The 27,700-nt window shown below is 48.6% G+C and overlaps 7 protein-coding genes across 7 annotated transcripts; 4 read left to right on the top strand and 3 right to left on the bottom strand.

Moving 5' to 3' along the window:
- Positions 1–1,504: 1,504 nt before the first annotated feature.
- F4812DRAFT_446531 (caspase domain-containing protein) lies at positions 1,505–4,028 on the top strand. Its single transcript, XM_047935651.1, has 7 exons — positions 1,505–1,993; positions 2,065–2,170; positions 2,241–2,298; positions 2,356–2,742; positions 2,792–3,230; positions 3,667–3,836; positions 3,916–4,028. The coding sequence occupies exons 1-7, from the start codon at positions 1,923–1,925 to the stop codon at positions 3,939–3,941; spliced, it is 1,257 nt and encodes a 418-aa protein (XP_047785870.1). The 5' UTR covers positions 1,505–1,922; the 3' UTR covers positions 3,942–4,028.
- Positions 4,029–10,056: 6,028 nt separating this feature from the next.
- On the top strand, positions 10,057–12,861 carry F4812DRAFT_243776 (uncharacterized protein). Its single transcript, XM_047930656.1, has 4 exons — positions 10,057–10,690; positions 10,771–10,972; positions 11,043–12,142; positions 12,205–12,861. Exons 1-4 carry the CDS (start codon positions 10,278–10,280, stop codon positions 12,398–12,400), a joined length of 1,911 nt encoding a protein of 636 aa, XP_047785871.1. The 5' UTR covers positions 10,057–10,277; the 3' UTR covers positions 12,401–12,861.
- A 631-nt stretch (positions 12,862–13,492) lies between these two features.
- F4812DRAFT_243773 (Nrap protein) lies at positions 13,493–17,309 on the bottom strand. Its single transcript, XM_047930655.1, has 2 exons — positions 16,906–17,309; positions 13,493–16,832 (listed from the first exon to the last, which is right to left on the bottom strand). The coding sequence occupies exons 1-2, from the start codon at positions 17,146–17,148 to the stop codon at positions 13,686–13,688; spliced, it is 3,390 nt and encodes a 1,129-aa protein (XP_047785872.1). The 5' UTR covers positions 17,149–17,309; the 3' UTR covers positions 13,493–13,685.
- Positions 17,310–17,631: 322 nt separating this feature from the next.
- F4812DRAFT_446541 (coenzyme A transferase) lies at positions 17,632–20,136 on the top strand. The gene is made up of 3 exons (XM_047935652.1): positions 17,632–18,283; positions 18,354–19,721; positions 19,803–20,136. The coding sequence occupies exons 1-3, from the start codon at positions 18,224–18,226 to the stop codon at positions 19,932–19,934; spliced, it is 1,560 nt and encodes a 519-aa protein (XP_047785873.1). The 5' UTR covers positions 17,632–18,223; the 3' UTR covers positions 19,935–20,136.
- A 441-nt stretch (positions 20,137–20,577) lies between these two features.
- On the top strand, positions 20,578–22,605 carry F4812DRAFT_468639 (uncharacterized protein; the record flags this gene model as incomplete). Its single annotated transcript, XM_047938805.1, has 2 exons — positions 20,578–20,927; positions 20,996–22,605. The coding sequence occupies 2 exons, from the start codon at positions 20,578–20,580 to the stop codon at positions 22,188–22,190; spliced, it is 1,545 nt and encodes a 514-aa protein (XP_047785874.1). The 3' UTR covers positions 22,191–22,605.
- Position 22,606: 1 nt separating this feature from the next.
- F4812DRAFT_243849 (MFS general substrate transporter) lies at positions 22,607–24,950 on the bottom strand. Its single transcript, XM_047930658.1, has 2 exons — positions 24,226–24,950; positions 22,607–24,102 (listed from the first exon to the last, which is right to left on the bottom strand). The coding sequence occupies exons 1-2, from the start codon at positions 24,560–24,562 to the stop codon at positions 22,922–22,924; spliced, it is 1,518 nt and encodes a 505-aa protein (XP_047785875.1). The 5' UTR covers positions 24,563–24,950; the 3' UTR covers positions 22,607–22,921.
- Positions 24,951–26,001: 1,051 nt separating this feature from the next.
- Positions 26,002–27,090, bottom strand: F4812DRAFT_243847 (uncharacterized protein). The gene has a single exon (XM_047930657.1). The coding sequence runs from the start codon at positions 26,831–26,833 to the stop codon at positions 26,228–26,230; it is 606 nt and encodes a 201-aa protein (XP_047785876.1). The 5' UTR covers positions 26,834–27,090; the 3' UTR covers positions 26,002–26,227.
- Between the last annotated feature and the right edge of the window lie 610 nt (positions 27,091–27,700).

The following is a 27,700-nucleotide window of genomic DNA, read 5'->3' on the forward strand; positions in this document are numbered from 1 at the left end:
GCTACGCTAATAGCTGTGCGTAGTAGTAAGTTGTCAGAATATTATAGCGGGAGACGGCGATGCAATTTTGAACTATCTTCAGCTCCGAACTTGAAAGTCGAGGATTATTTTGACCTGATAGCTATAAGTGTCGATCATATAGCAGAAATCAATGGGGGTTCCTGAGCTGCTGAAAAGTAAATACCACAGTAGGTAAAAAGAAAACTTCTAATTCTTGATAGAAATCCTTGGTGAAATCCTTGGTTGCTATGAATCCATTGCTAAACTATTGGATTTGTTGGTTCATAACGTAGGTTGGCAGGTTGGTGAGAAGACGAGGGTACGGAATAGGTATGGGATAAAGCAACAAAGTATTACATTACATTACCTCATACGCAATATCGAGCTAAGAGAAAAAAAAAAAAAAGAATGGACAACATCAAGAAGCCGCGGTATCAATCGCCGAATTGCTTTTTGTTCTTGCCTATTCGGTTTCTGTTTGCTCTCTCAAGATCCTTGCTACGACTTATTTCGGATTAGACAGACTATAATAAATTATTCCATGTGGCTAGCGGCTAGATCCCCTCTAAACATGAAAGATGGCTCTAGCTTGGCTGCTTGGATGACGATAGCTTATTACTCTTTACAGTTACTTACCTAAGGTTAGCATGCAGAATATTCTTTCCTGCGCAGCCACGGCGTAAAAGTTTATCATTGGTGATACAGGCCAACAGCGACCCGACAAAACCCCACACGTTATCGGCATGCCGGAGTTGTAACAAGCGCCAATGTGGTTCCCAAAGCTAACCTTAACCACTATGACCGCACTTTCCTGCACGTAGTTTGTGTACCTAACGCTATCATAGAATTACGCACTATGAGATAAGTACCATACTATCATTATCCTATATCCTAATGGCTCATATCCTTACTAATTTATGAAGTACTACGGAACCGAGCTAACTCCTCACATCTTTAGGGTCGCTTTCATCCGTCTTGTCTTTCCTTGTTACAACCTACGACCCAATTTTTTTTTTATTCTTCCACGCTTATCTATCTTTTACCCCCTGTCTCCCTTACACGGCTACTCGGAACGTTGCTTGGAATACCTTACTGTTTTGCGACATCTCCGATTATTTGGTATAATTGATATAATTGGTATATTTTGGAGAATACCAGTCCAAATCCCTGTCAACAGGTGACTGTGTCTGTGTGTGATGCGCGCAAGTTGTCAAAGTCCCCTGCGCCGCAACGCTTGACCGCTGTACTGGTATTGTTTTTTTCTTTTCTTTTCTGTTTTCCCTTGCTGGTGTACCTACGTTTTACCTTACACTTATCTCATCAGTCTCATCAGATATATATATTCATGTACACATTTATAACCCAGATTGGAAGGTCTTGGCATCTATAATTATTTCTCTCTCTCTCAGGAAAAAAAAAAGAAAAAAAAAGGGAACAAAAAAAGGTCTTCTCATGTAGTAGTTACATGGGGCTGCGCTTACATCCATATCCACATCTACAATAGATACATATCTACCTAGGTACCTAAGGTACTTTTTTTTTTACTTATACCTACACACTAACCAGCTCCGATCAATACATACATCATACCCATTAATCCACACGCGAACCGATATACAAAAACATCGTGAACACCTCCCCTTCGTCACAAAAGCTTTAAGACTTGCCTATAAGAACCTACTACCTTGCCCACCCCCCTCCGTCGGCAAAATCCCTCCCCCGCCTACACTCGCCTATAATACCCCCCACGAGTTCATAGGTATCACCATCACCGATTTATATATCACGAGTCTCTGTTACCACCAAACCTTACCTAACCGGTATTCACTCGTCCCACTAACAACCACACCAACCAACATCGCGAATAGTATAATACGAATAGTACAATATATATATACATATACGCAGCTTAGATTCTTGACATGTCGGGTTACGGTTACCCAGGAGGATATGGTCCGCCGCAGCAACAGTATCACGGCAATTATTATCAACCGTATGGTCACCCACCAATTTCCCATACCCCTACGGTTACGAGCATCGCGACGGCTGCTGACATCGCCCTAGCCCACCCCAGCCATACAACGGATACCCTCCTGCCCAAGGAGCACCTCCCGCTCCTTACGGATATCCCCAGCAACAAAACCCTCCTCAACCTTACGGATATAACCAGGTGAATTGACAATTTATATGAGCTATCGGCTCATGTCCAAAGAGCTAGGTGCTAACATGCTATCCTCAAGGGCCCACCACCACAGCACGGCGGCTACGGCCAACCTCTAAGTCAATATGGTAGACCTGGTAAGACCGACATTAGGGCTCGCCCTTCTGAGGTGTGGGTTTAACAGAGAAGTATAGGACTACCGACGGCGAACTCGAATTCCTATAACCATGGCAATTACAACGCACCTCCTCCACCGCCTTCTGGACCTCAACATTTCGGCAGCGGCGCTCCTCAAAACTACGCGTTTCAGTATAGTAACTGCACCGGTCGACGGAAAGCTTTACTTGTCGGCATAAACTACTTCGGTCAGCGCGGCCAACTTCGGGGATGTATCAATGATGTGAGAAATATGTCGGCATACCTCGTCGAACACTTCGGCTACAAACGAGAAGATATGGTTATTCTTACCGACGACCAACAAAACCCCATGAGCCAACCGACAAAGCAGAATATTCTACGGGCTATGCATTGGCTTGTGAAGGATGCAAGGCCCAACGACTCGCTGTTCTTCCACTATTCGGGTATGATAACGCTGGGTTGGTTGCGTAATGATAGCTAATAATGTCGCAGGGCACGGCGGTCAAACCAAGGATCTGGATGGTGACGAACCCGATGGTTATGATGAAGTTATATATCCTGTCGATTTCCGACATACTGGACACATTACCGACGATGAGATGCATCGTATCATGGTTAGACCACTGCAATCCGGAGTACGGTTAACGGCCATTTTTGACTCGTGCCATTCCGGTACCGCGCTCGACCTTCCGTATATCTACTCCACCCAAGGAATACTCAAGGAACCGAACCTGGCCAAGGAAGCGGGACAGGGCCTTCTCGGTGTTATTTCTTCCTACAGCCAAGGAGATCTTGGCGGCGTTGCGAATAACATCATGGGCTTTTTCAAGAAGGCCACCAGCGGAGAGGATGCGCACCACAGAGCCATGGCGACCAAGACTTCGGCAGCAGACGTTATCATGCTTTCTGGAAGCAAAGATGATCAAACCTCGTTCGTCTACCATTTCTTTTAAATTGCCTCTTTCTCTATTGGTTTCTTGTTTGATGAACGAATATCATAAGTTGGCCAAGTGGCATAGGATATGTATACTTTAATGTATTTTTTTTTGTATTAAAAACATGGCGGGCTTGGTTATCGGTGGGTTATATATGAGACGGGTACATTCGGGTGTCTGAATACAGACCAGAGGGAGGACGGAGAGGGGGGAGAAAAAAGAAAAAAAGTATATATGTATAATATTTTATTTTTTTGAACGCTCTAGATCAAAGTACAGCTACTAGTGCTGTGGCTTTGCATCTAGGGCGGCGGGTTACGTTCGATCGGGTTAAGGGCTGAAGATAGAAACCCCCCCTTCCCCCTTTTCTTTTTTCACTACTACCGCTCCACGACATTGGGGTTGCACACAATTTGCTAACTGAATTTGTAGGGCCGATGCAACAATCGCTTCCCAGGCTACCGGTGCCATGTCGTGGGCCTTTATAACCGCCTTGAAGAAGAACCCTCAGCAAAGTTATGTACAACTACTCAACAGCATCCGGGACGAGTTATCCACACGGTACACCCAAAAGCCTCAGCTCTCCTGCAGCCACCCTCTGAGTACGTCTGGATTTTTGGTCTCCTCCTTTCCCGGGCGATGACCACCGCCGTGTTGCTAACATACTAAACTTTTATCTAGATACTAACCTGCTATTTGTGATGTAACAAAGCGGAACGGGACGTTGACGGGCGTCTCCTGGGCGGATGTCGCAATGAAGTTATGCATTTGGGGGGGGTGGGGGGGGGGTTTGGTTTGACGTGTAACTACGATTGCGTTTACGATTGCGTAGCGTAGCGTTATTACTATATCAACTACTACTACGTCGTTACCGTGTTTAATGGTTCTGGTATAGCATTCTGGGCTTCTCGGGAGGGGAAAGGGGGCTTTCTTCTTACTCGCTCTTCTTCATATCATGAGGCTCTACAAAATAAAAAAAGGAAGGAGAGAACTTAAGTTGGGTTTACGCGGGGGTGTTCTTGGTTGCCTATTTTTTTTTCTCTCTCTTCTCTCTTCTTCCTAATGAAATTGTGCCCCATCCCCAAATATGTTCTATCGCTTACTTATCTGCATTGATATCTGCGGTTGTACGCTGTTTATTTTATTACCTAGGTAGGTAGGTAGGTAGGTTTCGTGATGAGGGTGCGGTGAAATACCTACCTACTAACGTATGATGTTGTTAATGGTACCTAACTATAACGCCGTCGTAAGCCTGTTGTAGTGGCTACCTTGGAACTGGTAGCTGCTCTCACTTGTTGTCAAGCTGTTACGGTGAAGGTAAGCAAGCAAACATGTAGGGAAAAAAAATTCAAAAAAAAAATTAAATTTCACGCTTATACGATTTTTTCCGCCCACGTTAGAATCAGAACGAACTGGTAGGGAAGTACCTATGTTTGTATTATATTCTCTCATTGCGCTGTATCTTAGGTAGACTGAGAACATGGTATATAGAAGGCACCTAACCTAACCTAAGGTGTCCTTTTGATTATCCTACCCCTGAGGGCAACGCTTCCTCCAATTTCAGAAAAGTACCTTAGGAGGTAGGCAAGGTAAGACAAGGTATGTATGTAGGTAAGGCATAAAACATGATCGCTGATTAGACCTAAAAGGTACCTATCTAAGGTACCCAAGGCGATAGAAAAGCACCCGCTTAGTTTTGCCATTTGTCGACAGCTTGGTAAGGTAACTTCTCCGGCGTACGCATCGTTTCCATCAAGAATCATAGGGGGATCGATAGGAACGCAACCAAAACGTCAGGGCGCCAGGAATGTGAATTCCGTCTCCATTTCCATTTTCCATTTTATTCCACTCTCCTGCCTCCCCCCCTCTCTCTGTCTCTCTCCTCCTGCGCTTACTTCGGTACCTAAAAAAATAAATAAAAAACTCCGCCCAAACAGCCAGACAAACCAGCCGCACGGTATCGTATCCTTGTTTGAGGTGTCTCCTATTCCCTATTCAAGGACCTCCTCTCTCTCTTTATGTCGTATCGCCTTTCCTCCCTTTCCTCTCCTTTACCCCCTACCCCCTTACCCCCTTAGCCCTTATCCCAAACAAAGACGTGTAAAAAAAACAAACGCCATAGAAAATTTAGATGCTGCCTAGGTATCAAACCGCGTAAACGCCCCTACCCGTGCGCAACATGGTCACGGGCTATGCTAGCGAAAAAAGTCCCTAATGTGTCCAGAGTCCCGCGAGAGTGAGAAAAGAGGAATGAATATATGCATAAGTACCTAAGGTTAGGTATGCAAAAAGTCTGAAGACGACGAGGACGGTGACGGGCGGTGACAATGGGGTATAAATAAACATTTGTTCCGTTGAGCCGAACTCGGACCAAATCAGACCAGTTCAACCTCCTCTTCTCTCCTTTTACCCTCTTCCCACGCGTTCACGAGCTTCTTTCGCGTCTGCTCGTGCTGGCCCCACTGCTTGGCGCCGATGCGCATCCGCGCCACGGCCCGCAGCACGCTGGCGAATACCTTTAATTTGCTCGGTGCCTTTTTCTTAGACGCGTGCTCGCGCTTTCGGGAAGAGAGCAAAGCATCTGGAGACTTGATGCCTAGCTGTTTGTGGATATCCCTTAAGATGCGCAGGTCCGCTTTGTTGCTGCGAAAAAAGAAAAAAAAAAGTTAGCCGTTGAGTTCATTCCGAGATATCTACCTAAGGTAGGGATAAGGGGGTTTATGTATATGTGAACTTACCAAGCCTCTGCAATCTCCAGTTGTAGCGCCAGGTACTTCTTGGCGAACGCGGCGTCGTTTCGTAATTTGGCTTCCCGCTCCCATCTCGCTTGCATCCACTGTATTTGTAGAGCCAGGCCGCGGATTTCCTTGATATGTCTCTTCTCCGCCGCGTCCGCCGCGCGGATGACGGCCTCGTGGTCCCGTTGGTCGACTACATCCATGACGATATCGCCATACCGGAAGCTAGCCCTCGTGCCTCTCTTGGCTATATGAGGTGTATAGGATATAGCAGAGTTATTAGGTTCCGAGTTCTTCGACTCGATCCATGCCAGTGCTTCCTTGGCGCCCTCTTGTAACCGCTCACAGTCAGCTTGGAGCTTTTCAGCTGATGCCTTGTACGCGGCACGTTCGCTCCGTGCTCGGTCAAGTTTTTGACGGAGTTCTTTGCATAGCGGGGCAGCGTAGTCTAGATCTTGCTTCGCTAGTTCAAGTTGGTCCCGTAGTTCTTCACATAAGCGATTCGCCTTCTCCGACTCCCTAGTCGCTCGTCTCAGGTCTCGTCTGAGCCCTTCAGCGACACGATTGGCCTGCTCTACCTTTTGGTCCGACTGTTGAGACTCGAGCTGGGCTGCATGCTCCGCTTGTTGCTTTAGACGTTCGCATTGGCGCTCGACATCAAGCAGCTTTCGGCTTGTATCTTGGAGCTGCTTTCTAAGGTCTTCGGAAACTCGATTGGCTTCTTCTAACTGCTCCCCTAGACCAACGGCCGTTTCTGACTGGTTGCGTCTTGCTAGTTCAAGCTGCCGTCTAAGGTCTTGGCACACTCGATCAGCCTCATCTAGCTTTTGAGCAGCGTCTTCCGATTCCTCGTCTAGAGTGGCTTGGAGTACTTCGACCTCGTCTTCTAAGGCTTCTATCTTCTCAGACTGAGCTTGGTACTCCAGCTGACTCTTCCGAAGGTCTTCGCGGACGGTCGCAACCTCGTTTCGTAGTGCTGTCAGCGAGGATTGTCGTGTTTCTAAGTCTTGTCGTAAATTGTCTATCTGACGGCTGAGCGCGGCCTCCTCATCCTTGTGGCGCTGAGCCTCGCTGTTCAAGGCGTCTTGCAGCTTCATCTCTTTGCTAGACAAAGTACCTTCCGTGTCGCGTAACTGATTGATCGTCCTTTCAAGGCCGGCAGCCCGTTCCTCGAGACGGGCTCTTTGTGCCTCCAAGTCACGCTTCTCGGTGTCCCATCTACCTTCGGCGTCGCGTAACCGCTCTATCGTCCTTTCAAGCCCGGTAGCCCGTTCCTCGAGACGATCTTTTTGCGCCTCCAAGTCAAGCCTCTCGGTGTTCCAGGTACTTTCGGCGTCGCGTAACCGATTAATTATTCTTTCAAATCCATTAGCCCGTTCTTCGAGACGATCCCTTTGCGCCTCCAAGTCACGTCTCTCAACATTCCATTTTTCGCTATCACTTCTGTAAAGACTATCTTTTTCGCGAATAATAGTATGGAACTGAGAAATGTCCTCGTTAAGACGGTCGATTTCGGATTTGTAGCGTTGAGCCTCGCTGTTTAAGGCATCTTGCAACTTTATTTCTTTGTTTGAGAGAGTACCTTCGGCGTTGCGTAATCGATCGATTATTTTTTGAAGTCCGGTAGTCCGTTCCTCGAGACGATCTCTTTGCGCCTCCAGGTCACGCTTCTCAATGTTCCATTTTTCGTTATCGCTTCTGTAGAGATTATCCTTTTCACGAATAGTAGCATGGAGTTGAGAAATATCCTCGTTGAGACGGTTGATTTCGGATTTGTAGCGCTGAACCTCGCTGTTCAAGGTGTTTTGCAACTTCATCTCTTTGCTTGAGAGAGTACCTTCAGTATCGCGTAACTGAACGATTGTCCGCTCAAGTTCGGTAATCCGTTCCTCGAAATAATCTCTTTGTGCCTCCAAGTCTTCCTCGAAAGAATCTCTTTGCGCCTCCAAGTCACGCCTTTCGGTGTTCCATTTTTCGCTGTCGCTCTTATAAAGACTATCCTTTTCGCGAATGGTAGTATGGAGTTGAGAGATATTCTCGTTGAGCCGATCGACCTCTTCCTTGTGTTTTGCGTTGGCTCCGTATAGATTCTGCAAGGCGCGGGATTTCTCTTGGCCAAGGCTTGTCTCCAATTCGATTACGCGTTTTTGCAAACGCGAGACCTCCCGCTCTAAAGAAGCCGAAGCTGTTTGCCCACCGGATGCTTCTTCACGAACCCGATTAATCTCGTCTTGAAGATCCGCGATATCATCGTTTAACCGATCAATTTCTTCTTGCTTGCGGTTTAAGTCGTGTTCAGCTTGCGACGAGTGTGTCTTCTCTTGATCCAAACTAAATTCAAGCTCCTTAATTTGCTTTTGGAACCGCGTCATATCTCGTTGTAAAGAGGCTAATTCGTCCCCTGGAGCGTCCTGGCGAAGCTGCAGGAGATCCTTTTCTGCCTCTTCCAGCCGCTCGTTTAGTCGGTCTACTTCCTCTTCACGCTCGCTGATTTGGCGGTCTTTTTGGCGTATGTCCGCCTCAAGGTCGCCAATCTCGTCATGCAATTGATCAATTGTTTCCTGATCTTGACTTCCTCTTTGCAATTGTCGTTTCAGATCCTCGATCTCGGCATCCTTGTCTTCTAAACTTCGTCGTAATACCTCGATCTCAGCCCTCTGGCTTTGATCCGCGTACTTCTTCTTGGCCTTTTCTTGGATTTCCTCTATTTGCTGCTGGTAGGCTTCAAGGTCCTTCTCTGCGGCGGCCAGGTGTTTCTTGTACTTGTGAAGATCCCTTTGCATCGTGACTTTGTCGACCTTGAGTTCTGTATTTTCCTTTAAGGCGGCCTCACTAAACCCGGGACCAGTTTTCCTCAATGCCTCTTCGAGAAAGTGAATCTTCAGCTTCAGTCCGAAATTTTCCTTTTCGATCCTATCGATGACATTCTCTTGCTCCCGAAGCGACAACTGGTTCCCATCTTGCAAGAGACCCTTATTACCACTTCTCCGCGGTAATACAGCTAATGGTGTAGATGCTGCGCTGCTATTTTCTACCTGAGGCAAAGGCGTGGATTCGACGTACGACTCGCCTCTCGAAGGACCGTATAGGGAAGTCTCGACGGGGATGTTGGTCATGTCTATATCCTCGTTAATCTTGCTCAAGGTGGGCGTGGATACGCCATTCGTATTTTCCTTGCCGAATCGGCGGGCGCTATTCCGGGTCGCAGACTTGAGCATAGGTGTGAACTCTGCGCCACCAATTCCAGCCGGTAGGTTTCTCTTGTCACCTAAAGGAGCTCGATTATTCCCGCGTGGTGTTCGCAAGTTGACACCACGGCCATTTCGTAATTGTTGTAGGAGATTGTTGTCTTTAGACGGTGAATGAAATGACGACTCTTGCGTCATATCGAAGTCGGCGGGTGCCCGACTTAGGTAGGTGGCATCACCTAAGTTGGTTCGGGGAGTATCCATCTCGGCGATGCGAGAGGTGGAATGAGGAAAATAGAGCCGTACAAGTGGGATTGAATATCGCGATGTGTCGGCGTGAAAATTCGGTTAACCATGAGACAGTAAATATAGTTAATGCAGTTATGGTATTTAGGAGTGGGTGTTTTTGGATTTTGAGGAAGTGAGATTGAATGTTGAATTGTTATTGTTATTGTTGGTATTGTACGGAATTGGATTGTAGAAAGATGGAGGCTAATTCTTTTTTTTTGGTCCTGTCAACACGGTAGTTTTTGCTTATAGACGCGCGTTGGCCGTTGTTTACTTCTTTCCAAGTTTAAACAACTAAAGAATCTAAAGTACTAGGTACGAAGTACATCCGGAAAATCGAGGACGTACCTAACTTAGGTAGGTATCTAGGTACCTACCTAGTGCATGTAACCGCGTTAGCCCCATGTATTATTTTTCGCGATAAGCCTTATCGAGTAGTAGCTTAGTCTAAAAAGAACCCTGATGACTGGTGTGACTAGAAGGTGGGGGAATGAGAGACATGGATTCCTTAAACATACTAGCGCCCTAGTCTCCACTGGAATCATCGCCTCTTGACGTATCAGACCCATTGAAATTCGCATTATTCCTTTCTTTCATCACAAGTTGATCAGTCGCATAAGACTTCCCTTTTTTCTAAACCGTACCGTACACAAAAAATTGTACCAACTCGGCGCAAACTTGTCAGCCACCTCGGTGATAATATGCGCACTACATGTACTAACGTATTATGTATTTAACTTAACCTAAGCATCCGTCGTCCCCAAACAACTTCAAAGATTTCAAAAAAGTTTCTGCTTATAAGCGGATCGCGTTTCGCACAGGAAAGAAAATGGCGTCTATCAACTCGTTACCGGACGAAATCGTTCACCATATTCTACTTTACGTATCTCCGGAAGAGACTTTATCTAACGTCGCACTTCTATCAAGGCGTTTCAACAGAGTCGCGCATGAACCACTGCTATGGAGGTGGTACTGTAAGCATACTTTCAAGTATTGGGAAGCCAGTCATCACTTCAAAGAGAGGTTGAACGGCTACTTGCGCGGTACCGACTGGAGGCGATTATTCTTGCTGCGGCTCGGACGCAATGCCTACATTGCGCGTCTACTCGATGGCATAATCGCTTCTCGCGTCTCTCGGTTGCAGAAGATGGAACAGATCTGTCTTTACGGTTACGACGCGAAAGATTATCTTTTAAGCCAGTGCCAGGCTCCCGAATCTGCTAAAGACGTTTTGGCGCGAAGGTAAGCTCAATTGAATTTATATCACATGTGTTGGAATTGTTAGGCCTAATAGGAGTCGTCGTGCTCGACGCAAATTATAGATACTACTCATGCGCTGTTCTTGACAGCATACACCGAAGCCTTGCTATAGACGAATGGGCCAAGTATCAAAAATTCGCGGCGCGTCGCATTGATGAGGACACTCCAAATAGCGAAAGATTAAATTGCGGCATGCGCCTTGAGCGTGCCCTCGGCGCCTTTGATATGTTTATGCTACACGATAATGAGGGTGATTTGGATGAGGTAGGTTTAATCATGCTATCATATATACCCAGGTAATAATTATGTGGCTGACTCTGCATACACTTGTAAGATTACCGAACTGCTGGATGATATCGCGTATCGATTCCAAAGTGCTCATCCGTATTTTGACGAGATGACTACGCGTCAAAAGGCCATCGCCCTGTCTAGATGGTTGCGCTTGAACAATATGACCGGCTTAAACGATCCTACGGAGCAAACTTATCGTTATCTCCGTAATTGTCTGATCGGCAGGGCTCTGCGAGATGAGCGCCATCCATCACTGCCAATTATCTCCGCCGCGATTTACTCAGCCGTAGCATCGCGACTCGGCTTGGAGGCGTATCCCTGTGCTTTACCTAGCCACGTCCATGCTACAGTTTTGTCCCGGCCAGGCATGACACTAGATGATCGACCCTTGGACGAACCCTCTCAACGTCAAGAGCACATGTTCCTAGATCCTTATACGCTGGAAGATGAAGTTCCTCTGGACCGGATAATTGAATTTCTATCTAGGCTCGGTATTCACACGGGCCACGGTAACTTGCTAGACCCCACATCCACGGATCTTATCGTCATGCGCACCGCGCAAAACATACGCGCATCGTTCACTAGCTTCCGAACCAACGAGCGACCCCTCGCCCAAATTATCCCTATGATCGAACTCAACCGCGGCGACTGGGCTCGTAATCTGCAGCCGGCGCTATATAGCATGATATGGGCGAGCATCATGATGGTTCCTGTGTTGCCGGATAGCGACGAGATACGCTGGGACTGGCAGCAAGACGTGCGCGATCTACTCTCGGCTTTCTACGAACACTTCCCCGAGGATGCGTGGCTCGTGGAGAAGTACGTATGTCCCATGTACGACACCTTCGCGGCTCCATCGCGCCGCCGAAACAACTGGGAGCTTCCTTCGAAAGGCGTCATGGATCAGATTAGGCGCATGAGACGGGCGGACGCGTCGGTACAGCCCGCCCGTCGGCGCAGCGATCTGGCCAAGGGTATGAAGGTTAAGTATCACGTCGGTCAGGTGTTTAAGCATAAGCGCTACGAGTACCACGGCCTGATTTTGGGCTGGACCGTCGAGGGCTCGTCTACTTGGACCGACGACTCCTTATCCCCGACGCAGAGGCCGTGGTCTACTTACAACCAGCCGTATTACAGGTGCATGTAAGTCTACTATTCTTTTTTACTATAATCCATCCGGTTTATTTATTCTAACATATTCTTAGGTCCGGTACTGACGGTTCCGACCAGCATCTCATCGCTGAGGAGAATATTGAACTATTGGATTTACGCGGACGTCCCGACCTGCTACCGCCGGAGATCAAAGACCTGATGCCCATGGCCGGCAAGTTCTTCAAGCGCTGGGATAGCGAGCGGGGCGTCTTCATCAGTAATCTGAAGGAAGTGTATCCCGAAGACTAATAATAGACGACCATCATCTATCTATCTCTTTATTTGATCAGCTGCTGCCGATCTCGTATTGCTAATAACTGGCTGTCGCGTATTTTCCCCGCGGCGCTGGGGCACAACAAACAAACACTTTCTTTCTTATACACATTGCATACGGACTTAGGTAAACTTCAATACCCTTTTAGTCCCAATAACACGGCTGCGGAAATACCTACACTCCCCTTGATACCAGTTACCTATACCCACCATTCTCACCTCTTACCTACTACCTCCCTAATATGTACAGTTAGTTAGTCGCCTCGTTGCCTTGAACCATCCATCACAAGCCTGCTTCGTCTGCCTTGAGCGGCGTGGGGCGTTTGGTAGGATGATGGGACTGTGAGTTGAAATAATGTAGTTAGTTAATGTACGATAGAAATAACATTGATTATACGAATTAATTGATTACTGAGTATTTAGCTACCTACTAATACTAGGTACTTAACAGCGGTGTGATTCCACGTCGATATATAGTACGCACGTACGTATGGTGTGCCGGTTTTCTCAGCTCTGATCACTGCACTGCTGCACTTCTGAAGCCGTCGTTGCGATTGAGTACCTAAGTACCTAGGTTATGTGTACCTACCTAACCTAAGGTTAGGAGGTAGGTACATGTATTTTGTGATCCCGTCTGTGTAAGAGTGCTAGTGCTGGTGCTGGTGCTGGTGCTAGAAGTATACCTTACATTACCATCTCCATCACCGCCATTAGGATAACTTAACTTACATTACCTCGCCAAATAGCATCAACACGATCCCATTCAGGGTTTTTTTTCTTTTTCTTTTTTTTTTTTAAAAAAAAAAGAAAAGAAAAAGAATAATAAAACACGTACTCCTGATATCTGGTATCATCGTCATTACACAACAACCCCATCTATATCTCTCCTCTCCTCTCTCTATATACACCTACCCACCTACCCACCTACCTAACCTAGGTAGGTAAGGTAGTTAATGCAAACCGTACTTTCAACCCCCCCCTAATCACCCACTCACCCACTCACTCACTAACTTCTCTCCACTTCCTTTATTTACACGCCTAACCTTATACTCCCCCCTACCCTTATTGCATTATTACGCATGTATGTACAGCTAGGTTAGGTAATTACCTTACGTTAGGTAGGTACCTAACCTCGGGTAACCAGTCCACTACTTAAACCTTTAGAGGTACCTAGGCAAATACCTGAGAGAGGTAGGAGGTAGGTATGGTATGTGGTATGTATGTACAATACCTCTACGCAGGCTTATTAGACCTAGTACTTCTACTCCCTAACCACCTCAATCCTCTCAATAACATCCCCCCCGATCCGCGCTATCTCCGCTAATATAGCCGTCCTATTAACCTCGTACATAGCACCACCCTTATCACCACCACCAATACTACCACTACCACTACCACTACCAATACTACCTTCCTTATCCCCCTTGATACTTCCACTGCCGCTCCCGCTACCACTAGACGGCCCTAGCGAACACGGCATATGCGCCGTGAACGCGCGCGCGTGCAGCTGCGGATTCCACAGCGCCCCGATAACGCCATCATCCTGGCCCCCGTGGAAAAACAGCAGCGGGCTGCCGTACGTCTCCCTCAGCTGTCTGAGCAGGCTGCGGGCCGGCGGTTCCAGGAGCGGGAGCGCGCCTAGCCCCGTCTCGTCCGCCAGATTTTTGTACTGCGAGCGCCTACTGGACGCTGCCGCCGCCGCCGTGTCCGCCCGAGTGATGCTCTTAAGCGCCTTCGGGGACAGGTGCAGCAGGACGTCGTAGTCGCGCAGCGGGGACTGGAAGAGGCTGCGCAAGCCGAGGTCGACGCTCTTTTCTTTCACGGCCTTGCACGCGGATCTGGCGAGGCTCGTCATCCGGGTGGCGACGACCTTGGTCGGGCCGTCGTGCGTGTACGCAATGCCGCTGACGTCGTGGGAGGTAGCCACGAAGAGGATCGTGCGGTTCATGTTGGGGTCGATTTTGCGCCAGGCCTTGAGCCGGGTACCGATTTCTAGCCGTTGCGAGGTCGATAAGGAGCCCGCCGAGTCGACGACGAGGGGCTCGTCGCGCCAGTCCCATCTCGATAGCATTAGGAGCGTTCGAATGAAGCCTGTTATGGCGCTGGAGGGGGCTTGCCACGGGTATGGCTTGAGGAATGCCTGCAGGACGAAGAGCTCTATTACCTCTTCGTTAAAGTGGCATGATAGCTTATGAGAGTCAAACCAGTGTTTGGTGAGGCGTATGGAGGAGGATAATGCGGGGAATCTAGTACAGAAGGTAGAGATGGTTTGGTTGTGGAGTGGTAAGTTGATGTACATCCGTTTGTACAAGGCGAGTAGTTCGGCAGCTTCAGTACGAACATGACGCTCGATCGTCTGGTCCTTTGTACGTTTGTCCAGTAGAGCCTCCTCGAGATCGCTATACACGCGGAGTCTGAAGGAAGCGCCATCCTCGTAGACAATGTCTAAAAATGCCAGGTTCTCATCGTCGCGTGTGGTGTTCTCCATCCCGATATGTGTCCTGACATTCCCTTTGACTTCCTCTAAGGAGCTGGCAATTTTCAAGAGGAACGCAACCTTGGCTCTCTGAATGGCCGCTAAATTTTCGGGCCACTTGCCAGATACTTCGAAAGAAACGACGACCTCCATTGGCTGTAGTAAAGGTTTCCTGAAGTTGAATTCTGGCACAGATAATGATGTACGCCTCAAAGCTGTGCTAATAGGAGCCACTTGCTTTACGTGCAAGGGCAGATCTTGTAGGTTACGGATATCCCCCTCAAGGTTCTCGAAAGCCTCTCTCGCCGCATCGAAGGCCACCTTTTCCGAGGGAGCAAATGATATGACTTTGGGCATATCTTGTCCATAGAATTCTAGATCGCCATCACCTACCTGTAGCCGCAGCTTCAGGATGTACCGTATGATGGCCTCGCATATTCCGGGAAAACCCAAGTAGCTATATTCTGTCCAGTCAAGGCTCTCGACGATACTTCCATCAGGAAATTGCCAAAGATCTGATTTTTCACCCCAGAACTCGCGGAATTTAGCCGCCTCTTTCTTCTGTTCGTACGGTGGGCCATAGTCACGGCCCTGAGATGCTTTCAGGGGATCTATGATAATCCCAACTAGGAGGCTTGCATTTTTCGTTTGGGGAATATTTGCAGAGACCGGCCACGTCCCTGTCTCTGGGAGGCTAATGTGGATTAACTCTGCTCGTTCGCCTAAAGCCCTTTTTACTGTATTATATAATTTGGTGCTGAAATCGCACACAAATCCTTTGCGGTCGACAGATTGAACTCCTTCCTTCGAGTTAGGAAGTTTGACACTCATAAGTATATCGAATGTCTGTAATGGTTGGTCGACTTTAACAATGAATAGTGGATCGAACTGGTCGTGTGGACTATCGTTGATTGCAGAAAGTGACCATTTAGCTTGCTCGGTTAGCATCGCTATAGACCACGGCGTCATCTTGTAGAGGACGTTGATCCCACGAGCAGTATCATACAGAACTGGCATGGATTGACGAATAGATTCTGGGCCGTGAGAGTCCTTGCCTATAACCAATGCCTTCTTTTGCAAGTTTGCTGAAGCGATGTATTGCAGGGTGGCCTTGAATAGCTGTGTGCTATGTAGCGAAGGCGAAAGTACTGGTTCTCCTTTCCGGCCACCGCCCTGTAAGAGAAGCGCCATCAAGACTGCCCATTCGAAATGACCAAAACCGCCATTGCTGATATTGCCGTTAAACCCTCGCTGCTGGAGCCATATACGACCCAGAACACACGCATCTTTGAACGCGGAACAGGACTTCACAGTCCGATAGAGTAATCGCAAATAAGAGGGGAAGAGACCTTCGGCTTTGAGGGTTGCGTTGTAAAAAGGCGTAGGTACTTTTGCATCCTCGCCTCCTTCGGATTTGCCTTGCCGTATAGCATTGCTGACTGCCGTGAGCTTTCCCGCTGGGAAGTAATCTTCGGGAGCGCATGGAATTATGCGGATCGCCGGGATTGGTTTGCGACGGGAATTCGACATCTCTGAACCATCATCTCTGTTCGCGGTATTCTTTGGTCGAGCAACCAGTATAGGTAATAGCATGTTCCCGTGCATATGATCGAAGACGAATTCGGTGGTTGCGCCTAATTGCTCTCGAAGATCAGCGGCAATATAAGCTAAATAGTATGCCCTCTTATAGAAATATCTCATATTCAAGTAGTCCTTCTCCTGGAAGATGGAGGAAGGCATAACGACAATCATGTCAACTGCCAGATCCGGTTGGGACTTTGTATTAGTCTTCAGGATCCAACTGCCCGCCACGTTGACCTCAGCTGGCCTCTCGAAGGAAAGCTTGTAGGGAGCATCTTTCGCTGGTTGCGGATCGGGATAAGGAATGGTGATGCGATTGGTCTTTTCAAAACTTGCCGTCACGTCGCCAATCTACACGAAATCCAAAAGTCAGATATTGATTACTACGTTCGACCAGACGATTCGTAAGGGGGTTGGAACTCACGGGAAGGGGAATGTGAGGTTCGGCGGCTTCAATGACATTTTTGAGCTGTCGCAAAACATCCTCGACGTCGGAAGAGGTCTTGCCATAATCGAACTTCACTTCCTTCAGCAATTCTTCGGTCTCTAAAACAAATGCGCTTGCGCCGGAGGAACCCATCGTGGCAGCTGTCGCATTTGCAGCTTCAAAAGTTGGCCCACCATCTGCGTGATCCAATTTGCGTCGCTTTGCTGTGCTTGGTTCCATTTTGTATTCGGATGGGTCCGGGGGACCAAGGAAAGTGAAAGGTGCACGGATGTAGTTGTTGAAGTCTATTGAATAACTTCGTATTTTACCCCCCGGCTAGTTTTTTTTTTTTCCTTCGATATTGTTGATGGCACTGACCCCCCAAATAAAATGAATCAAATGTTTATCAAGTTCTCAGTTCCAAACTTCAAAAAATTAACACCAGTTATTGTATCGATAAGAAGACCCCTGTTCGTGGCTCACGCGTTTTTAGAGTATGTGGCTGATAGGATTGATAGGCTTAATTTTACCAGGTAATACCCTTGAACATTGGATCTACAATGATGTACCATGTTGTACATAGTAGGTACATCTCGGGTACTTGCATGATCCTTCAACGTCACCTGCCCGAGTTTACTCTATTTGTTTACATAATCCTCAAATAAACTTTCTTTTTTTGCTGCGTTGAAAATAAAGCATCAGGTCTCAAGCTGCAGTAGTTTCGTTTTTAGTGATGGCCCATACCTAACCCCCAATTTTTCCAGGCACTCAAGTCAGGTACAATACAAATACAACAAACAAACGCGCATAGATCCATCCCCCATCTGATATCGGTTTCCCCACACTCCGCTTTGCATACCTGTATTGTACCTAAAGTTCTAACTGCCGTTGATTGCCTCCGGCGCATATAATCGCGGTTTCTAATTTACCCCATCGAAAACAATGCCTCTTTTTCTCCATAACTACTTGTAAGCGCATACAAACATGGCCAAGTCAAGCAGTAAATCAGGTGACTATTTCCGTTGGTTGTAGGCTGGCTTGGTTGAATTCCATCTCTAGCCGAACACTGCCGAGCGCGGAGAACGAAGCAAGTAAATACAAGAGGCATGACTTTTCCCTTTCTTCTCTTAAGATATAAGGCTCTTTTATTTCTTTCGTTTTGTCGTGTGCGCCGTATATACCCATAGAATAGATCATCATTAGCGAACCTAGCGAACCTGGCGATTCTGTTGTTATATATTAGGTGCCTGTATATACCTAGGTCCTACCATTCTCAGCCGTCGTTCGTCTTGCCCCATAGACCATTACTGTCGCAATGCCTTCTGCAGCAGTGTGCATGAGAACCCTGAGAGCTTACTCTCGCTACGGTTCAAATGTAGGTGAATTAAACTCCCTATCCAATATACTTACTTCAAGTAGCACATTTGATTGATTGGTCTTTTCAGCATGCCAGACTATTCGCCAGGACGTTTTCGGCAACGTCCAGGCGCGCCGAGATCAACAAGGTGTATCCATCTGCTGCTGAAGCGTTAAAAGACATGAAGCCGGATACCACGTTATTATGTGGCGGCTTTGGGCTTTGTGGTGTTCCAGATACCCTGATCAACGAGGTTTTAAAGAAGCCTGAAATCACAGGCATCACAGCGGTCTCAAACAATGCTGGAACGGATACATCCGGCTTGGGGAAGCTCTTAAAAACCAAGCAGATTAAGAAGATGATCGCTAGTTATATAGGCGAGAACAAGACGTTCGAGCAGATGTATCTTACGGGGGAAGTTGAACTGGAGCTCACGCCGCAGGGCACGTTGGCCGAACGATGCGCCGCTGGCGGCAAAGGCATCCCGGCTTTCTATACCCCCGCTGCTTTTGGCACCGTAGTGCAGACGGGCGAGCTACCTCTCAAGAACAAGAGCGACGGAACTCCCGACGTGTTCTCCTACCCGAAAGACGTGAAGGTCTTCAACGGGAAATCGTATCTATTAGAGCACGCTATTGCCGGAGATTACGCCTTCGTCAAGGCCTACAAGGCGGACAAGCTTGGAAACTGCCAGTTCCGTCTTGCTGCTAACAACTTCAACGGTGCTATGGGCCGAAATGCTAAGATGACTATCGTTGAAGCCGAGCACATTGTCGAGCCTGGCGAGATCCCTCCCGAGGCTGTCCACTTACCGGGTATCTACGTGAAGAGGGTAATCCAGAGCACCGCGGAGAAGAACATCGAGAAATACACCTGGACGAAAGATGAAAGCGACGCGGACGCCAAGAAAGTGCTGGGCTCGGGCGACACGGCAGCTAAGCGGGAGAGGATCGTTCGCAGGGCGGCCAAGGAGTTCAAGAACGGCATGTACGCGAACTTGGGAATAGGCATGCCCATGCTCGCGCCGGGTTTCGTAGGCCCCGAAGTCGAGGTGCAGCTGCAGTCCGAAAACGGCATCTTGGGTCTCGGCCCGTACCCGAGACCGGGCGAGGAGGATGCCGACCTGATCAACGCCGGGAAGGAGACGGTGACGCTGAAGCCGGGGGCCGCGGTCTTCGGCAGCGAGGAGAGTTTCGGCATGATCCGCAGCGGCCGCATCAACTTGACGATCCTGGGGGCCATGCAGGTCAGCGCTACGGGAGACCTTGCAAACTGGATGCTACCCGGAAAAGTAAAGGGGTTCGGCGGGGCGATGGACTTGGTTAGCAACCCGAGCGCGACGAAGGTTGTTGTGACGATGGAGCATACGGACAAGAAGGGAAACCCGAAGATCGTCAAGCAGTGTGCTTTCCCCTTGACGGGTCGAGCTTGCGTGTCCAGGATTATTACGGAGCTGGTAAGTTGCATAGGGATGATCCGCGTAATTCTTTTTATTTTTTATTTTTTAACCTCATGGTCTTGCTAATAGGTTTGTTAGGGTGTATTTGATGTCGACTTTGCGCATGGTCTTACCTTGATAGAGATTGCGGACGGCGTGACGGTAGATGAGATTAAGAGTAAGACGGAGGCGCCATTCCGAGTTGCGGATGACCTCAAGCCCATGTTATGAATTTAGGTACGGGAGGGGAGGGAGGGATGTGTAAATGTCCAATTAATGTATGATATATCAAGTGTTTTTTTTCTCTTCTTTTGAGTCTAAATAGTTGGTACGCCTAAGCATACAAGTATATAAGAACACATGACATAACCTATAAGCTATAAGTTGTAGGCTATAGCTACCTACCTAGGTAGCTTATAGGATGTAAACTGAGATAATATGTAATGTTTTTTCAGTAGACTTATACACGTCCTCGTATGCCTAATGCATGGTATGCATGTATATCGTGGATAACATCCCCGTCGCACTGTCACCCCTGAGCCCAGGTGGAACTGTATTGTACCTAGGTACCTAAGGTATCCGTAACGCTTCATCAAAACAACAGACCTAGGTAGGTTAGGTACCTAAGGTAAACAACATCATCCACTTTACGTTATGGTCATTACTCTACGCGATTACGGCTTTCATAAGAGAATCAACATGGAATAATAAATTCTGCTTATAGGGTTATTGTTAAACTTTGTTATGAGATTACCAGCTTTTGCATTGAATGCAAATTCGGTATCTGAATAGTCGATTGTTTTACTCTAATAATTACCTGTTGCTGAATGATATCTATTCTCGTCGTCACGCCAGCACACAGGTCTATATCAACATGTCTCATCCTGCCGAGTATCGTACTTCCTACAACTACGACAATGCGGCAGGGGTGGGGTTTAATAGGTGGGAAGTACCTGCGTTTCAACACGATACGATTGAATGGCACCGCCGGCTTTCCCACGAGATTGGAGTCTCAAGTGCAACGCTATACGAGGCGGAATCTACTGCGACATCTGAAACATTTGTACTGTCAAGATATCCCTCTAAAAAGCGAGTCCGCAGTCTCTTTGACATGGCGATTAGAGTTGTTGCAGACAACCTTGCTACGCTTAAGATAGGGGACTTAGATGGTATCCCTTTTCAAATAGCATACGGCATTTGGAACATCCTGATCGATAACAACCGGTAAGCTCTATTAAGTTAGGTATATTCGACAGTCCAGCAGATGCTAACTTAGGTACTCGTAATCACAGACCTGTACCGTTGCAGTCGTTCCTAGTCCTCGCAACGTGTCTTACCAAGCAGCATCGTGAATACGAAAGGGAGAGGCTAATGCCAAGAGGCCTTTTCCAATTTAATTACACCGCGGAGCTCCCATTCGCCAAGTTACCCACCTACATCAAACCACTTATATCACACTCTTTCGACTTCATCGTTCATCTTATATTTGCTCACGTTCACACGACATTTTCTGAACATGATTTTTTGGCACTGGCGGACCTCAAAAACCTGGGCGTGCTGGAAATAATACAACCAAGTGTCCCGACTATCACGCAGTTTCCTCGCATAACCGATTCTATCGTCAGACATTGGGCCGAGGTGCCGAACCCGTTCCCCCTCCTCCGAGTTTTGAGAATCTGGGGATATGATAGCACTACCTTCAGATCGTTACATTATCTAAATAAGTTTCCCTCCCTTGCTGTTTACGACGTCGCCGGCAGGCCGAAAGATTGGGACCTGCGACAGCAACCGCAATTTTTAGATCCTGATTGGAACTGGGAAGAGGTAAGTTACTATCCTCGCCGCATGGATGATTCCATTTTTAAGGCCTTTTACGAGCGTTATCCAACTCCCGTCTGCGTCCCATCATGGTTGATGGATAGCACGCGCACACATGAGGAGGAGGATTATGACATGCCGAGAATTGAGACCCAGAGGGTTGATATCATGAGGAGAGATCGCATACCATTCTTGTCCCAAGCTGCTACTCTGACGCCACAGCAATTGGATACTATGTGCGCCAAAGTTTGCCTTCATCATCAGGCATACATGCTCTACTGTCAGGTTGGCCAATCACGGTCGGATAAGGACCTCGTTGCGCAAGGCGTGAGTGATGCTGATAAGGCGTTTGTTATGGGCAGCCAGCATGTTATCCCACCCAGGCCGTACATCACGATAAAATTCGGTTCCTGCTGCAAACCCGTGTGCCAACGATGGGACTGGACCAAACCTCCCCACCCGAGAATGGCATGCACTTGTGCGAGCTACACCAATGCTTCTGATATGGATCGCTTCACTTTCGTACGGAAAAAGAATGGCACGGGGAAACGTCAGCGTCAGTCTAGCTCAGGCAGCGGATCATTTGGTAAGGGCGGGCCACCCAACAAGCCAGATTCTGGACCGAGACTTCGAAAGAAAATAAGAAAGTTTTCTTTGGGAGATCTCTAGGTTAAGCACAAATGTTCGCCCCTTTTCACTTGTATAGTGTCCTTGCTATCTGCCTACCTGACTCTGATGAGCAAAGGGTTACGGAACAGGGTATTCGTATTGAATTCTATTTGACAGGTACCTACCTATCCCTGTCTAAGTAGTCTAAGCTAAGCTTTTGCAGCCTCACAGGTGGGATATCATCGATCTGTGATGAGATTGGACTCATCACAGAACTTGCCATTTTCAGTCGAGTCTATTGCATATCATAATAAGGTGTTATCAAATCATTTCCGTATATTTTCCATTAAAGATCGGACGATTGAGTCCAATTCCCCGGGTCCATAGGAGTTAATTAAGTACTAACTCAGATCAGTTAACAAGCAACTAATCTACCCACGTCTTAAATAACAATCACCATCTGGATTGTACCTAGACATTAAACGAATTAGCTACTGTTGTTACTGTCATATTAAAACACGTACCTATAGAGTAAATATCTACAAATTAATGTATATACACAAAATCCCAATCTGCATATCATCATGTCCTGTATCGCCATATAACAACAGGTAACAATCATTAGGTTAGGTACCTTCATCACCAACCCTCGAAATCCTCACTTCACATATAGACACATCGTACATACCCTCCCTCCCCTTATATAACCGTTATATCTATCCCCGTTTTAGCTTATGATAAAAATCAAAGACGGGTTAACCAATTCCCCCCCATTCTACTCACTAAATCCCCTAAATCTTCGTCTTCCACCCCCTCCCCGTCCTCCTCATCCTCGCCCACCGCGCGCCAAACAGCAACACGGCACCCACCAGCAAGCTCGCGCCCGTGAACCCCTGGGCGCCCACGTACCGCCTGTCCATCCTGCCGATAATCGCCCCCGCGATCGGGTTCCCCGTCAGCACCGCGAAGCTCACGATCGTGAACGTCATCCCCATCCGCGTCCCCTGCTTCCGCAGGTCCGTCGTCAGGCTGCTCAGCCCCGCCGGGAAGAGGCTCTGTATCGCCCCCGCCACCACCCCGTACGCCACCGCCCACCCGTACAGCTGCGCCGGCGTCCGCACCGCCATCCACGCGAGCACCGCCGCCCCGCACCCCAGGCACGCCGGGATCATCAGGTTCAGCGGGCCCACCCGGTCCGCGAAGTAGTTCGGCACGATCCGCCCCACCAGCCCCACGCCGTTGACGACCAGCAGCAGGTCCAGCGAGTCCGTGTACGACATGGCCGGGGAGATCGCCGTCCCCGCGCGCGCGAACGCGGCTAGGTAGTAGAAGCCGAAGTACACGCCCCAGAAGCTGAAGAACATGCCGGCGGCGTACAGCGCGTACTCGGGCTCGCGGAACGCGGCCCACTCGACGAGGCTGCCGGCGCGGCGCGGCGGCAGGCGCGACCGCATCAGGGCCATGGCCAAGGCGAGCGTGGCCAGCTGCACGAAGCCCATGGCGCGGACGGTCCAGCCGAAGCCCGCGGCGGGGAGCAGCTGGCGGGCCATGGCGGGGAAGACGAGGCCGCCGGTGACGGAGCCGGAGGCGGCGAGGCCGATGGCGAGGGAGCGGCGGCGGCGGAAGTAGGTGGAGACGGTGGCGACGGTGGGGCAGAAGACGCAGCCGCTGCCGAGGCCCATGCACAGGCCCTGCGACAGAACGAGCTGCCAGTAGCGGGTGGCGGCGGAGGTGGCGAAGATGCCGAGGGTCATGAGGGCGACGCCGCAGGCGGTCACGGGCCGGAAGAAGCCGGCGTCGGTGAAGCGGCCGGCGAAGGTGCCGACGAAGAAGGTCAGGAACACCTGCACGGAGCCGATCCACGAGATGTCCGAGGGCGGGCGCCCGAGCTGTGCCACATAGTAGGCCTGGAACACGCCGAACGAATTGATGAAGCCCCACGTGTTCATGATGGCGAGGTGCCCGCAGATGCCTGGTTTGTTTGCCGCTGAGGTTAGAGAGAAAGAAAGAAAGAAAGAAGCTGTTTATAGGTGCTTGACGTTATGTGGGTAGGTAGGTAGGTAGGTAGGTAGGTAATCTGAAAAGGGGGACTTACACATGAGCCACGCGACTTTACCACCGTCCGGAGGCGGCCCGGGGTTCCAGCTCGATTTGGTCGACATCCTACTCAGCACCCGGCTTACGACGCCGGCCACGCCGTCGGCATCCGGGTTCAGGATATCGGGCTCGGGAGGGATTCGCCAATCCTCTCCCTCTTCGGCGGGGCTATCCATATTTCCGGTTCCTCCTCCTCCTTCTTCTACTTCTCCTTGATTCTTTCTGCTCTCGCTAGGACCTTCGGCTCCCGCAGGAATCGGAATCGCCTGTTTTTCAACATCTGCCGGGAGCTCGCCTTGGCTAGAACTAGACGACGACGACGAAAGAGGCGGCATTATTTTGCGAACGGCTGGTTGACGTATCGATTGGTATAGTCCAAAATTTTCTCTGTCTGATTACCGAGTCCTGATTGTACATACGCGCAGAACTCACCTAAAAATAAAGCAAGTAACAGGCAGTTAATACAGATAAATAGTTAGAACCTCTTTAGTCATCTTGCTAATACATAGGTAGTATATGTATATTCTATACATTTGCTCTTCCTCCAAGTCATTGATTACACACACTTTCTCTCTATATATACTATGGCAAGGTAGTAATCTCGTGATGAGTCAACCGACGTAGGAGCAAGAATCGGAGAGGGTCGATTACCCTATAATTTTCGATAAATTTACCCTAAAGAACGGGGTCCTGTAACTGGTTTCCCGGGGGCCCTCGGCTATGGGCCTCACACCGCTCGGCTTGAAGAATGGAGCCTTAGACCACCGGGGGGGATTGGGTTTAAAGCGGAGATGGGAAAGCCATTGCACGGGCGGAAACGAAACTAAACATTTCCGATTAGACCTCGCCCTTACATTATAACGTCGGCAAACGAGCGGCGGCCAAGAACGGGAAGAGTGAACGAAACCTCAGGCAATACTTACAATGTAGATATAAAGTCGAAACACGAGGGTTATTTTCGCTCTGACTACAATACACACACACATGAATATGCTTACTTAACTTAAACTAAGGTATATGGGTTGTATTAGGTTAAGTACCTACCTAGGTAGGTAGGTACCTTAGGTTAGGTACCTCAGAATATACATTTCCGCGGTCCGGGGAGATATCAACTTACCTCTTATTAAAACTCCTTCCGACCGTATTTATAATCCACCTTTAGTATTTTACATCTCCATCTGCAATTTCATGCGGATCGCTTTCCACAGAGCCGGTCTATCTACCAAATTCTTTCCAATGACCAGGTCAGGCCATGCCCAGGTACCTATCCTCGAAGCCGTATATGAAAATTATTTATGAGCCCATCTAACAATAGGTACCCATCCACCACTCACTAAAGCTAGCGGCCAGAGGCTTATTCCCATGAACACGACGTGGGTCTACGCACGCCCTACGGTTTCCTACTACGTAAATATTTACATATCACTATGCTACGCCCCTTTGCCCCCCGATATCGCTAATAACTCGGTTATACACGTACCGTGGTATTCTTTGCTTCATGACTACATAGTACGCCCTTTTTGTCATTCTAATTACATACCTAGGTAGTAGGCACCTTATTATATAAATCAAGCTTTGCCGTCGCATAATACACGAAGGACAAGTTAACAACAGTGCATAAAGCGAAATAGGCAACAAAAAATTTAATAATAAAGTTTCATCATTGGATTAGGTAAGGTAGGTAGCGACTGAGCACATTGAATGCATCTTTTTAGCCTCATATCTAGGCGAATATGTCTAGTGACATTCCTCCCATCTAATGTAAATGATTAAGTCATGATAGTACATGAGGACAAAGAACCGACCAAAAATCCCATCACGTTGGACTTCATCTCCTCCACTTTCTCTCACATACTTATTATCCCGTAGAATGGAGTCATAACTCCATCTACAACTGGGCTCCTGTTACATCTCAAGAAAACTTCCTCGCAAGCAGCAGACTAGGTCGAATGTTTCAAAGGGGGGTCCCCACCTGTAGCGCTCTGCCTAACATGGGCGATTCAGCCACGGAACAGAGCAAAGTCTAATAGTCTCGATCTGGGCTTTCGACCACCAGAAAATCCGTCACGTTTGCGAACGGAATCGCGGACTTTGGATCGGCAAACCGCCTTCTCGCACTGATTATCAGACCATCCGAGTGCGAGATCATCTGCCCACCAGACTTTGGCCTTCTCGTCCGCCTTGAGAGCGACTTGGATTGATGTTAGGTTGTCAAATCCCTTAAAAACAACTGGTACAAGCTCGCAGTTATCTGCGGCAGAGCATGCTGAGATATCAACCGTTAGCCAAGCCACTTCCTTCTCCTGCTGGGATTGTTGATCGAATCGCAGTCCTGTGAAGTTGAAGACGCAGGGAGAATCCTTGGAGTCGCAACCAAGACTGAAGCCGTTGAGATTAAATGAGAAGCATGCCGATGAGGCTTGGGGTCCGACACTAATCCTTGCGGTGTCTCGAGGCACACCGGGATCAGACTGATTCGAGATTGACGATGGTGTAAATTGAAGCATCAGGTTTCCAGATGATGGCACAAACCTAGCGGGAGGCGGTGGGAGCACGCTGAATCCTTGGGAGAAGTAAAATCGATGGTGTGGGCTCAACATTGGCATCGGGCTAACATTGTGAGGGTTTACACCGGATCCGACGCCAAGGGGTGGGAGATCATCAAACTAGGTATGAAATTAGTTGTTAAAACTGTTCGATGCTAGAATGCTTGCCACTCACGTTAAGTGTAAAGTCTCCCACATCAGCTTTGTTTCCGCAAGCCCCTGGCGAGGGAGTCTCACTGCCGACAGGCGATCTAGGGACTAGGCTAGGCGATTTCACAATAACTGTTGACAGCGTGGAGGGAACAAGAAGCTCAGCGTTGTCTCGACCAGAAAATGCGTAACCTCCAGATGTAGGAGTCGAGAAGGCTCCAGTCTGGATTGGGGTCGCGTGTGGGTTGTTTGGCTCCACTGTTGCGACCTGGGCGCACCATGAAAATGTTCGTGAAGACATCGTCAACGTAGTCATCGATACGCATTCCACGGTAGCACCGGTCGCGAGCTCAGATGCGATCTCGGAACCTGTTGCGGCGGGTAATGACTCTGGTGGTGCGGAAACAGGTGGTGGTAGACTAGGCATGGGTGAAACCAACACCGTGGGGACGATCTCAGACTCGGTGCACGATGTCGAGGTGGCTACAGGAGAGTCAGCGCTAGATGCAGTTGCGTTCCACCCATTGGTTGGCACAATGGACCATGGGTTTCGTGAAGAGGTGGACGTGCCAGTTGGAAGAGCTCCCGACCTACCGGTCCCAGAAGTCTCATCACATGGAATAGAGCCACTATGGGCTACAGATGTCGCGATTTCTATAATATAGTTAGTCATTGCTCTATTTACTGTCTAAAGAGGGGCACTTCAGAGTGCGAAACGAATAATAGGACATGATCTTACCTGTTGCTGATTCCTCGGGAACTGTCACCGTGTGTGTT

The sequence above is a fragment of the Daldinia caldariorum genome (genome assembly GCF_022478825.1).
Source record: "Daldinia caldariorum strain CBS 122874 unplaced genomic scaffold F4812scaffold_26, whole genome shotgun sequence".
In the NCBI taxonomy this organism is placed as follows: domain Eukaryota; kingdom Fungi; phylum Ascomycota; class Sordariomycetes; order Xylariales; family Hypoxylaceae; genus Daldinia; species Daldinia caldariorum.

Coding starts and splice junctions, on each gene's coding strand:
- F4812DRAFT_446531 (XM_047935651.1), top strand. CDS start 1,923: ATGTCGGGTTACGGTTACCCAGGAGGATATGGTCCGCCGCAGCAACAG. Junction 2,171..2,240: donor AACCTTACGGATATAACCAG/GTGAATTGACAA, acceptor GCTATCCTCAAG/GGCCCACCACCACAGCACGG. Junction 2,299..2,355: donor AAGTCAATATGGTAGACCTG/GTAAGACCGACA, acceptor AGAGAAGTATAG/GACTACCGACGGCGAACTCG.
- F4812DRAFT_243776 (XM_047930656.1), top strand. CDS start 10,278: ATGGCGTCTATCAACTCGTTACCGGACGAAATCGTTCACCATATTCTA. Junction 10,691..10,770: donor AAAGACGTTTTGGCGCGAAG/GTAAGCTCAATT, acceptor CGCAAATTATAG/ATACTACTCATGCGCTGTTC. Junction 12,143..12,204: donor CAGCCGTATTACAGGTGCAT/GTAAGTCTACTA, acceptor ACATATTCTTAG/GTCCGGTACTGACGGTTCCG.
- F4812DRAFT_243773 (XM_047930655.1), bottom strand. CDS start 17,148: ATGGAACCAAGCACAGCAAAGCGACGCAAATTGGATCACGCAGATGGT. Junction 16,833..16,905: donor AACCTCACATTCCCCTTCCC/GTGAGTTCCAAC, acceptor GATTTCGTGTAG/ATTGGCGACGTGACGGCAAG.
- F4812DRAFT_446541 (XM_047935652.1), top strand. CDS start 18,224: ATGCCTTCTGCAGCAGTGTGCATGAGAACCCTGAGAGCTTACTCTCGC. Junction 18,284..18,353: donor ACTCTCGCTACGGTTCAAAT/GTAGGTGAATTA, acceptor TGGTCTTTTCAG/CATGCCAGACTATTCGCCAG. Junction 19,722..19,802: donor CCAGGATTATTACGGAGCTG/GTAAGTTGCATA, acceptor TAGGTTTGTTAG/GGTGTATTTGATGTCGACTT.
- F4812DRAFT_243849 (XM_047930658.1), bottom strand. CDS start 24,562: ATGCCGCCTCTTTCGTCGTCGTCGTCTAGTTCTAGCCAAGGCGAGCTC. Junction 24,103..24,225: donor TAAAGTCGCGTGGCTCATGT/GTAAGTCCCCCT, acceptor CAAACAAACCAG/GCATCTGCGGGCACCTCGCC.
- F4812DRAFT_243847 (XM_047930657.1), bottom strand. CDS start 26,833: ATGCCAATGTTGAGCCCACACCATCGATTTTACTTCTCCCAAGGATTC.